This window comes from Raphanus sativus, chromosome 8 (genome assembly GCF_000801105.2).
Source record: "Raphanus sativus cultivar WK10039 chromosome 8, ASM80110v3, whole genome shotgun sequence".
Taxonomy (NCBI): domain Eukaryota; kingdom Viridiplantae; phylum Streptophyta; class Magnoliopsida; order Brassicales; family Brassicaceae; genus Raphanus; species Raphanus sativus.
In genome coordinates, this window is record NC_079518.1 from 14,286,140 (window position 1) to 14,298,493 (window position 12,354).

General features: G+C 38.1%; 2 protein-coding genes across 2 annotated transcripts; both read right to left on the reverse strand.

The window, feature by feature from the left end:
• Positions 1-489: 489 nt before the first annotated feature.
• LOC108821277 (outer envelope pore protein 16-2, chloroplastic) lies at positions 490-1,951 on the reverse strand. Its single transcript, XM_018594325.2, has 7 exons — positions 1,679-1,951; positions 1,541-1,592; positions 1,394-1,474; positions 1,239-1,267; positions 983-1,016; positions 809-879; positions 490-696 (listed from the first exon to the last, which is right to left on the reverse strand). Exons 1-7 carry the CDS (start codon positions 1,799-1,801, stop codon positions 550-552), a joined length of 537 nt encoding a protein of 178 aa, XP_018449827.2. The 5' UTR covers positions 1,802-1,951; the 3' UTR covers positions 490-549.
• Positions 1,952-2,840: 889 nt separating this feature from the next.
• LOC130498861 (calmodulin-binding transcription activator 5) lies at positions 2,841-7,428 on the reverse strand. Its single transcript, XM_056992546.1, has 13 exons — positions 7,205-7,428; positions 6,723-6,848; positions 6,549-6,664; positions 6,388-6,476; positions 6,229-6,274; positions 6,002-6,110; positions 5,736-5,855; positions 5,557-5,615; positions 5,051-5,473; positions 4,254-4,954; positions 3,632-4,181; positions 3,244-3,540; positions 2,841-3,160 (listed from the first exon to the last, which is right to left on the reverse strand). The coding sequence occupies exons 1-13, from the start codon at positions 7,266-7,268 to the stop codon at positions 3,110-3,112; spliced, it is 2,751 nt and encodes a 916-aa protein (XP_056848526.1). The 5' UTR covers positions 7,269-7,428; the 3' UTR covers positions 2,841-3,109.
• Positions 7,429-12,354: the final 4,926 nt, after the last annotated feature.

Sequence of the window (12,354 nt, forward strand, 5' to 3'; positions counted from 1 at the left end):
TACGTTAAATTTATTTTACCATGGGGTCATGACAAAATCATTAACCGTTGACCACTCTGTATGTAAAAGATTTTATAAGGTTTGTGATTTTGGTTAGAAAAATGTAGAACTATGATAGTTTTGGAAAAGTTGTTCATTTAAATTAATGTATAGAGATGTCTCTGATCAATGAGCGCGAGAAATGAATGTTCACTTCCTACAAACCTTATTTTGTTATTTGATATTGTAGTTTGTGTAGAAAAACCAGTGTATACTTCCAGAGAAACATCTGACGCAACCTCACGGGTGGAAGTTATATGACATTCTTTTTCTTGTCTGGGTCCTGTTGCAATTTTATCCAAATAGGATAAGGTTTATTCTCTTATATACCAAAAAGATATGACTACTTTACTTGAAGCAGTTCAAGCAAAAAAAGAAGTCAAAGGGAAGGAAATGTAATATCGGGCTTAAGAGAGCCTAGTCTTGACAGATCCGTAGAAAAGTTATATAAAAAAGACGCATGTTTATGCTAAAACTTAACGCAAATAACAAGACTTTTAATGGGTGCATCTAGAAAACGCTAGAAAGGAGATTAGCAGCAGTGGAAATGGCTGCTCCTGTAAGAGCAGACTGAACCACTTGCTCATGGCTTGTCCTCTCTGCGGTCGTCATAGCCATCGCCGCTCCTGTTAATGCTCCAGCCACGGCGCTATTCCTCTGCGATATATGAAGATATGGTTACAAATTAATTAAAGAACGTCACATTATCAATACAATGATGGTAGAAAAATTAGTCTTTTTTATAAGTGACAATGGTGATTAGACTCGCCCAGTCATGAGCTCCTCCACGAGTCTCCTTCATACTATACGTTATACCCGAGTATAATCCAGCTGCAAGCCCTGCCATTTCATATCACTCAATATTCCAAGTCTTAAAAAATAAATCTCTATGAAAGGCCAAACGGTTAAATTAACATATATATAAATATATGTAATAACTCACCCCACTGGAGCGATTCTTTTCCTGTGTTCTTCACCTAAAGACCAGCCAATATAAACGGTATTACAAGACCCAGCCTTAGTTAACTACGTCTAAACACAAGCTTATGAGTTATGACCATACTTTGTCTTCTGCATTTTACTCAACACACAAATACATTTCGACACAAGACATGTCATAACACGCATACACGTGAGGACGAATTTTGGACAGAAATAAATATAGGAAAAATTGGTGTTCATTTTGTAATTAAACTCACAAATGCATCCAACGATTTGCTTCTTTCCCCTGAAAATGCAACAACAAATAGTACTATAAACATAACGCTAATGATAGTTTACAAACACTGCAAAATTTAAACACATCAAACAATACAAATACCGTGATTGCAATGTCATAACATAGTTAACCAACCTCTGAGATTAGGAAACCTATGTTTCTTGCTGCCGGCATTCTCAGAAGGTGGACCCATGTTGCTCGCGTCAAACCCTGCCCCTGGATTCATAATCAAAATGTAAAGTTTTATATTAACTTTTTTTTTTTTTAATATGGAGATTTTACCATCAACCACCGTAAAGTAAGCTTCCCTAGACACAGCTTGTAAAGCTCCGACCTTCATAATTAAATCCATTTTAAGCTTTGTTAATACAAATATGGCATCTTATATTATATAAATATACATGAAATATTAAAACTAACACCGGCGGCTTTGACGAAAGAGTCAGCGATGCGGTTGAGAAGAGGATGGCCAAGATCGAACAAACTTGCCTTCTCAAAGCTCCTTATCTCATCCATCACCTTTCTTCCTCCACTCTTGTCCATTTTTTTTTTGTTTCTTCTCTCTATCACTTATCTTTCTTTGCTTCTTTGCTTTTTTGTTAATACGTCTCTTCACAACAAGCAAGGAGAAGTGGTGGAACAGAAGAGAGAGAGATTTGCCACTCCCTTGACACGTGTACTGCTTTTCCACACGTGACGGAGTCTGACCTTTGAACTGTTCAGCGTCCTCTTTCCCAACCTGGCGCTTGTTGCTAAGGACTTAAAACTTTTTAACTATAGATAAAAGCCCGCTGGGCCTAGAGATATACACCGGGTTTTTAAAATCTCCGGTTAATGATTGTGTAACAAGTTATGTATAATCTCCTTGGCTCTGATTCTATCTTGCTTCCTTTGTATTCCCTGGAGAACTGGTTTGAGCTGCCAGTTATCACCTAGGCTGACCATGCGACTAGCCTGGCTACCAAGATTAGGAATAATCTCACCAGTACAATGAAGGCACTTGGTGTTGACATATTGACAGGGTTTGGGTCTGTTCTGGCCACGCTTGGTCATTCTTGGTTGATAGGTTCCGCACTTGTACTGCATCGGTGATGCCAATGGTAAACTGATGCTCGCTCATGCAGCCAGTGCACATGGAATTTCTGGTAAGTTGATTATCAGTATTTCTGGTTAGTTATGTATGATCGGCGTCTTATTAAACTATGTGCATCTGCTTGGTGTTGGCTTATCTAGTGGTGGAGCAACTCAGAGGAAGAGATCATGTGCTTAATCATCTCAGCATCCTAGCTGCTTGTTTTACTCAAACTTGCGGTTCATGTACATCCAACTCTGACAGAAGTTGTAGACCTACTGTTAGAGCAGCCAATGTGAATAAATACAAAAATCTAGATTTGCACTTCTCTAATCTATAGAAATCAAATCTCGATTAGAAGCAAGCGACTCCTATTTATTTCAGGTCCAAAGTCTAACTTCAAAAATGGCACAAAGTGCAAAAGTTGCTGTGTATTTATTTCAGATCAGCCATGTCACAAAAGTTTTGTACTTCAGCATCATTCGTTATGTATACTCTAGATTTCACGTATGTTCGTTTCATTTTTTTTTGTTTCTTATTATATTTTAGATTGTTGTTTAACAAAAGTTACATAATGCATTACAGAAACTACCAGTCTTCCAAATATATGACAAGACGCCTCTAAGCAAAATCTCCCCAGCTCCAGGATTTGATCTTACCATGATTACCCCGTTGAAACTTTTTCTGAAAACAGCTTCGAAAAGGTCGAAATTGCCCCTTGTCATTTACACAAATTTTACTTTAACAGTTCCACAACACTTATCTTTACTATCACACATTCAGCTCTCCATAGCCATGTGATCAAGCTCTTGCATCCCATCATATTCCAGCTGTGTCAATGTTATACATTTATTAAGTAAAAAATTATTTATAGCTGAATTAAGAAAATAGAAAGAAGCAGAAGTAGTTTCACCTGAGCTTCTTCATGAGCCAGTTTCATCCTTCTGTAATCTTGCTGAGCCTTCTTGGACCGGAACATGGCCTGGACTCGAACCACTGATCTCTCTAGCCTGTCCTCTGCTTGTTTCTGGCTTGTCTTGTAGAAATCCTCCACCGCGTCAGTCCCTTCCATCGCCTCAGGTTGGCTGACCTGAAGCCCTCTGAATCCTCTCCTCTTGAGTCTCCACCTCAGAATCGCCTTCTCAAGAACTCCTACCGACCATGTTATCTTCTGGTACTGTCTTCTTACTTGGAACCCTCTAAACACAGCCTGCACCACCATAAAACAAAATCATCTTAAGTGCATTCCAAAGCAGCAGAGAGTAATCTATCGGAGTTTTCATGGCGACATAACATTTTACCTGGATCTTAATTGCCTTTTTCCGCATGTTCAAAAACTCCCGCCTCATCTTCCATGTTTGGAACCTGTACTGAATCCGAGCAGCGGCTGCAATCTTCCTACGAGTCTCGTAATTTCGAAACGCGTGCTGAATCTTCATCGCGGCTATTATGTTTTTGGCCTCTTCCTCTTTGCTAGCAAACCTAACCGCCTTTGACCTAACTTTCAGCTCGTGCTCTCTGAACGCTCCCTGGATCCGTGCAGCCGCCTCTGCAGCGGTTCTGTATGCCGCCAGAGTGTCCTTCAAGCTCTGCTCCTCTTCATTTGAATGCCCTGGGTTTGCTGACGTCTCCGCCTTGATGCCCTCGAGGTTACCGCTGATGTTTCCAGCCATTTTCATGTCCCTGAACTGTGCTACAAGACATTTCTCAGCGAGGAAAGCTGCTAAGCCCTCGTAGCCTTTCTGCTGTGCAATATCAGCCGCCGTGCAGCCGCCGAGGTATTCCTTAGTCGGGTCTGTCACCAAGTTAGGCCTTGCCCCGGCAGACAGAAGAGCAGCCACCATTTTCTCCCTATCAAAGAGTAAAACATGGAAAAGAAGTAAATAAAACGAAAGAAGATACGCAAAAAAGCGGTTATTTTACCTTCCATAGTATGCTGCCCAATGAAGAGCGGTCCAACCATGCTTATCACGGAAATCTAAAGATATATTTGCCCAGGAGAAGAGAAGGATGGACCAAGTGTATCCAAGGACAGCACAAAGGTGGATCACTCCAAGGCCTTTAGAGTCATACTCCTTCGTGTTGCGGTCTTCGATCACTTTCTCCAAAAGCCACTCCTTCAGCCTATTCTTCAGAGTAAGCTCAAAGAGATGGTCCCTTGCTTGATCAAAGGGCACCTCATTCGCCTGGATTGACTTCATTAGATACGCCCAACTGTTTAAGAGATGGGAAGTCCTGCTAGCGAGTTTCTTGGCCTCTAGCAGGTTATCAGGTGAGATTTTGCTAGAGAAAACGCTGATTTTGTTCGAAGAGGTGAAGAGAAGATGAGCTAGTCTGACTTGGAACTCAAATTCTTCCCACTTGTATAGCTGGTCCTCTTGAGGGACGACTTTCTCAATAACTGGAACTGAGCGGTGTTCGAAGCTGAACAACTGGCTGATTGGTTTGCTCCCATCGGCACTTAGATAAAGGTTCACTATCCCCGGAGATTGAGGGGGAACGAAGCAACGATATACACCCATCTGGAGAAATTCTGCGGGGACACGCACCTCTCCACAAATGCAGAAGAGGTTTGATCTTCCAAAATGTTGGAAGCTGTCGTGAAAGAACCCAGTTACAAGAATCTGCAAGATCAACATGCAAATGGTTAGATTCAGTTATAGGACTAACCAATGGTGACACGATAGAAAAGGGTATATTGGAAAGAAGTTCGTAGAAACCTTTGTTTTCTCTGTCGAGTAGGCCCAGGCAGGTGAAACATCAGTGATGTTGAATATTTGATCCGGTATGTTAGACTGGGGATGAAATACAGCAGGAGGAGCAGATGATTCCTGTCCAGGTGTATATACAGCTTCAAGGGAAGGATCGTCCACTGAACCAGGAGAGTCACTTATGAAGTTGTGTACCCATTTTCCAAAACTTTCCTGACTTCCATAACCGTTATTAAGCAGAGCATCACCCTGTTCATTAGCAACTGCTGCACTGGAATCCCTTGTCTGTTGATTTGGATCTACTACACAGTGCAAGTGCTGACTAGAAAATTCTCGGGCGCCACATGGACTGTTATTTTGATAAACAGGGTCCCCAAGACCGAGATATGATGGTATATCCGTTGATCCGTTGTAGAGTGCATGGTGATTTCCCTGCACAATAAACAAGGCGGCAAAATGGTGAACCGCAAGAAAGGTAAAGCCACTTGCAGGCTTGAAAAATCAATTTCACTCACTTGCTGTGCAGATCCCATAGGCGCAGTTTGGAGCTGTTCAGTGAAGTATAACACATCGTCTGCAAAGAACAGTTCAAATGATTTTCAGCAACAACTCATCCCTCCCTTTTCACAACAAGTAGATATATTCTCTTTTGTTTTTGGGAAGATGTGAATTTAGAAAGGTCAAGCTCAAGTACCTTCTGTTGGTGAAGGCTGGTTGCTTATATCTGCTTCTACTAGAAGCTCATCCCAATCAAGAGTGTTGATCTCATGAAGGCTAATCTCATGATTTCTAGCAACCAGACTGTTGCTGCGCGCTTCAAACCAGCAAACAAAAATATAAGTGTATAAATGTCCAGCCTTCTAAGAGAAGAACATATTTTAACACACTAAAAATTATGAACAGCACAGAAGAATAGCCAAGATTGCAAAAGCTCAAGATCGTCAGGGGACTCATGCTCACCTGGATTACGGACACCAGAATTATTATCTTCAGCCAGAGGTTTTGCTGATAAGTGGTCAGTGGTGGAACTTGAGTACGAGTTCCCAGGCGTTGCCGGAGCTGCCTGAACCTGTTTTACCAAGAGAAGACCAGTAAGCTATTCCGCAACATCAGTGCATCATCCTTAATCCACAACCATTCCTAACATAAAAGAAACAAGAATAAGCCTGAGAGACAGGTAGAAAAACCTCATGCGTCTCACGATAGTGGACAAGAACAATGTGCTCCTGAGACCTGCCATTATATAGAAAGAGATGAATTATTTTCAAAACCTTGAGAAAAATAAAGCAGGGTTAAAAGAAGGCATATCAAGTCAACTATTTATACAGTCTTTGGCTGCCACATACTTGTCCAATAGCCAGTAACACCGTCGAACAAAGGTAGGGTTATCATCACCGTGGGCATAGTAAACATGGATCCTTTCCTCATTACCAACCTGGCAGATGGTAAATAATATAAGAGAGAGCATATAAAATCTGTGGTACGAAAAGTGAAAGAGAGCTCTCACTTTAAGGTGTTCGTGAGCTTCCTTAATAGTCTTGCCATCTTTTTTCTTTTTCCAGTTATGACCATCCTTTCTGAAGTTCCTCAGCATCTTACGGTCGAAAAACAGAATCGTGCCACCTAAAGAAGAAAAACTTTGAGAAAAGCAAAAAAAAAAAAGAGAGTAAAGAGGGAATACTTTTGGGTAAGTGGACAGGCTTGACGTTGATGGTGAAGTAGTTATGGTTAGAGAGGAGAGCATGGATCTCATTAGGGCGTAGCCACCTAGTGTAAGCTTCCTCCAACATCGTTTTTATATCCAGATCTGCAACATCACACATTCTTATGTAATCAATCACGTGATAAAAGCATGCTCATCAAACAATTCTTCGAAAACAAAAACAAAAATACGAAAAGTCTACTGATGAACAAATAGTCTGCTTCGATTAAGTTTTCTCTAAATCCTAAAAAAAAATGTCGGCGTACTCTGATTCAAATCCAACAACCACTAGATGCGATCAAAATCAAGAGCGATCGGAAGAGGAACAATGAATCGGTGATTTTTGAAACTAAGAGGAGCTGTTCTGTTTTTGTGCGATTTTAAGGGACAGAAAAAAAAACAGTCAAAGTACTTTTTTTTTTCACGGAATCGTCAACAGGAGGAAGGATCGAGAACAAAACCTTGGAGAGTATGGAAGCCATGAATCTCAGAGCCGATAAGCCTGGCGGAATCGACGCCGGCCATCTAAGACACACGTCCGATGATCTTCTTCGATCAAACCCTAAGAAAGTGGATTTCCAAGTTGTACTGTTAACACAGAAATTGAGAAACACCAAATAATATGAGAGAGAGAGAGATGGAAACAGACAAAACGAATTTGAGCTATTTCTCCCACTATTATTTTTTAATTTCTTAATTAATTTGTTCTTATAAGGTACGAGTAAAGGGGAATGGTAGACCCTCCGTCTTCTCTCTCTTTTTGAGAGAGAAAGTGAGGGTCGTGGTGGTTCTCCGTTGGTGGTCTTCTCAGATTTTGGTTCCGGGTGACGGGTATTAATTCAATCCGTCGGCGCCGGCTTATGATTCCGGAGACGGAGGTTCCTTACAACTCTGTACTGTCGGCTTTGTTTCTCTAGCGCTGTCGTCTTCTTCTCTTTGAAGACGAAGTTGTTTGGTTCTTTGGAACTCGGGGTTCCCGAGTATTAAAGGTTCCGATGGTTAGATTAGGGGGTAGAGGTTTCTTTAACCGTGCCTCCTCGACTTTCGGAATAGATCTACGGTTTGGGCGATGATCGAGAATGGTCATCGTTTCGATACTCTTTGGTTCGCAAGTGGTGGTACGTTTAGGCTCCGGTAAAGATCTCAAGACAGGTTTGATGAAGCTTTCCGGAAGAGCAAGTATTTATGACGACGATGGGTGCGGTGTTTTGTCGACGGTGAGTCCCGGCGAAACAAGTTTCGTTTCATCTTCTCCGGCGAAAATCCCGGCCGTTGGTTCGTGAAGGGATGGATAGAAGACGCGTATCTCATGCAATCGGTGGATTGGAGCGCGTGGTCGGTTTGGTGAGCCCTGTGGACGCGTGGTGTTGCAAGTGACGTGTGGTTGCGTTTGTGGGCTTTAGGTTTTTGGCCCATTTTGTCGGGCTTCGGATTTTGTTGTATTCGGGCCTTGTTGGTCCCTTGTATATCGGTTTGGGCTTGGTCCGGTTTTGGGCCTTGTTCTTTTATATAATAAACCTTTAGATGGAAAAAAAAAAGGTACGAGTAAAATTGTTTTTTTTTTGCGTTGACGATTCAACTGGAAATGGTAGATGATGCTTTAAAAAAAATGTCTTTTTGCATTTCTTACCCTAACCTTTTGTTTATACACTTTCCACCCCCTACGAATTAACGTGCAGTGCATCCCTTCTTCCCAAATCTGTTAATTATTTTTCTTTTAATATAATTAATTTTTTACATCTAGGTAACTATTACGTAACACTATGAAAAAAAAGCATATGGAGAAAAGTATGAAAATTTTGTTGCGACTGATTGGATGATGCATCCCTACTTATAGAAAAATGTATCCTAGTTAGTTGAAAAAAGAAGCATATGGAGAAAAGTATTAAAATTTTGTTGCGACTGATTGGATGATTCAGAAACTCTATGGGTAGATGCTATAAAATACTATAGTATGTAGAGAAAATATGAAAAGTTTGTTGTGGCTGATTGGATGATTCAGGAACTCTTTGGGTAGATGTTAAAATACTATAAAGAAGTAGGGCAAAATTGATTAACATTATTCAAAAGTGTTTTTCTTTTTTTCTTTTTTTTTTTATCCTGGAAAGTTTTTTTTTTTGTCAATATCCTGGAAAGTTATTATCTGTTAAAAGTTATTTTCTGCATGTGACAAACTTGAACACAGTAAAAACGAGGCACGATTTTATTGGATATGTGGGTCCCATTTAATAGTTGACAATTACTGAAAGATACGCTGTATAGTTTGACTGGTTCGAGAGACGAGATAAGCCAAACCTAAAGAAGACACTGAACCGGACGGACCAAATTTTGGTTTAAAAAGTTCCTTGTTTGTTTAAGTTTAGAGACACTAATATATCCGCAATTAATTTATCTTGCGGGTTAGCCTATTAAGACAAAGAAGGAAAATACAATTGTTTAGCCAATTACATTTGGTTGCCGACCTCAATTTTTCATGTAAATCACAAACTTTTCCGTTTAATAACTATAAGTATTAAATCATTGTTTAGTGGTGTCCAAGACTGTGTTTTTTCTCGAAAATCGTTGAAGCAATGGGGTTCGAGTTTTCGCAAAAGTGGCACTATAAAAAAAGTATTGTTTTTTTAGAAAATCCACTGAGAACTCACCAAAGTCCCTAATTTGTTTAGAAAATTAATAATATTAAACTAGATTTTGATCTACGTTTTTAAAGCGCAGAATTTGTTTCCTATTATATTAACCTATCAAATCATCAATGTTTATGTATTTCATCAGAGATTCAATTTCAACATGTGTAATATTATTTCGAGTTACATAATTGTCAAAGTTGTTCATGTTTTGATATAGTGACAATATGTAGCTATATTTTTATGTAATGTGAAAATTTAAATTAATAGATTAAAAATAAATAAAATAAGTCAAAAGTTTTTGTATCTTATTAAATTAAAATTAATTACTATGATTAAGGAAAACATATTTTTAACTAAATATTAAACTATGATCCATCTATACTATTTGTTGAAATTGTATGGAAGTTTTATTTGCATATTAAATAAGATATAAATTACTTTAGTAAGAAAAAAATATTACTATGATCCATCTTTATTTATTAAAAATTGTATGGGTTTTTATTTTGAATATATAATAACATATAAATGTTTATTTTTTTCTAAAATAAAATTGTAATGTTTATATTATAAAAAATATAATGTGTAGATCATACCATTTTGACCCATGGATAGATTTTTGTCCGCACTTTTAAAATGCCAGATTATTTTCGAACAAAACTTTTATTTGATACCTGTTTCATATGTATTTTTGATGATATCTGTTTGTATTTTTGATTTTGTATCACATTTTTTGTTACAAAGACAACATTATATATACTTGTATGAATTGTTTAGTATTTATTGTAGTTGCATTTATGAATTTTGAGAAGAGTTTAGATATAATCTACATATGTTGTGTTAATTTAATGGTTAAATTTTTGAGATTTGTAATAGTTAAGAAAATGTTACAAACTTACAATTATGGATTCTGCAACTGAAAATTTTAATTTAGTGTAAATGAATTTATTTTCAATTTTGATACATAATTCTACATCAGTTATATATCACTTTGTCGATGAAAATAATATTAAGGGGTAAAATTATATGCATATTTTTCCAAAAATTAATCGAGTACAAACTTAAACATTTCATAATTTGTTAAAATTTGCTCAATTATAATGGACCTGTAAAAAATGTGATTTTAAAACATGCTTTCTTAATGGGTCACTGATAAATTAACTGGTTCAATTTGTTTGTGGTAAAGCCTTTTAGGCTCTGGTGTAATGTGACCGTTTAAAGAAAAATCATTACATAAATCAAATAAAAATCCATAGCTACCTTGATGATGAGGCCGTTCTTTCCAATTTTTAATGAGAGATTGCTCAACCGTTCTACAGGTATTTGTTCAATTTCTTTGACCTCTTTTAATCTCTGCTTTTTTTTGTGTCTCTAAATATTCTTCACATGCATGGTTTAAATCAGATGAATCTGTTGACAAAAAAATCAGATGAATCTAGCATAAAAACGAAGTGAAGATGAGTTAGTGTTGGAAGATAAAGGAATTAGCAAATGATTCAGGAAGATGAAGTGGGGTCCTTTTCGAAGCAGAAACACACATGGTTTAATCTGGTACTTGTTGGTTTTTATCTCGTAGTTTTCTGATTTATTCAAGCTTCGAAAAGGACACATAAGAAAATAAATGAAAACAGCTAATGCAGTTTGCAAAGAACTCATGTAAGTAATGCAATTTCTTACCTTCAAGATTTTAGTGACGGGATTTTTTTTGTTCAAAGGCGTGAGTGTTCATATGGCTCTTTTTTATAAATTAATTCCTTAAAAATTTAACCTTCTTGAAATTGGTTGTTCTAATTTGTCCTCATATCCAGTTGTATAAAGTATGTATAGTTGGAAATTAATTAACGATTCTATTTTAGAATTGTTCTAGGAATTTATTTCTAAACTGCCTGACACAACACACATATAAGGCTCAGGATGTCTTATATAATGTTGTATTTGCTATAGTGAAATTACTCATGTTGATGCAATATCTTTTTTTTCTTATAGAAAATTTTAATGTCTATAGGATCTGAAGAAGGAGCAGTGAAGTTTAAGTCAGATAAAAGAAAGCAATCCCCTATATATTAAAGGAGAAGCATTTTTAAGGCTTTCCTTAAACGATTTTTGTGAGAATGCATGAGAATGCTCGGATCCACGTGTCACTCTGTGAGCGAGTTTAAGAAAAACGGAGCATTTAATTCTTCGCTTTGTTTCCTTATTTGCTTCCATTACAGGAAACAAATCCAGTCTTTTTTTTCATTCATGCGCGAACTGCGTTGACGTTAAACGTGTAGAAACAACTACATTTCCAACTTATGGTTTGAATCCCCATCTCAGCATGTTGATAAAGAGCGTACGAAACTCACCACCACGAAGCAGAAACACTTTGAAACATCACGTCATCGTTCTCTCCCTTCGAGTCTTGCTGTCTTCTGTCGTGGGTTCTTGACCCCGAGATCGATGAGCCAGCCCTTAGCGTAGACGAGGAGGACAAAAGTTAGGGAGAGCTAAGGGACGAAGGCCAAAACGGATGAGTTTGAACTTCAGTTGCGAAGGCCAAATCGGATGAGTTTGCCGTTTGCAAACAGGGAGAGCTAAGGGACGAGCAAACACGGAGAGCTAAGGGCGAGCTAAGGGACGAGCAAACTTCAGTCCCGAGTAACTATGGAAGATTGAGAGAGAGAAGGAAAAGATTTGATACGTTTACGAAGAATAAACTTTATGTTTTTCATAGTCTCTACACTGATTTTTTGTTGTTTTATAGGTCGACCATAGTTATCTACAATTTTCATGTTTTTGTAGAACCGAGCTGCTCGTGGAGCTGATGTTTATTTCCCTGTTTCTCGCAAGCATTACGTTAGTAAGTCGTGTATTTTGACAAGGCAAGTGGGTGAAACAATTGCTTCTATGGTGATTTGCTGCTATTCAAAGGAAGTCTTGCATTCAAAGGAAGTCTTGCATTGTGATCAAACATTTGCTGCTATGGTATAACCATAGTTTTTATTTAA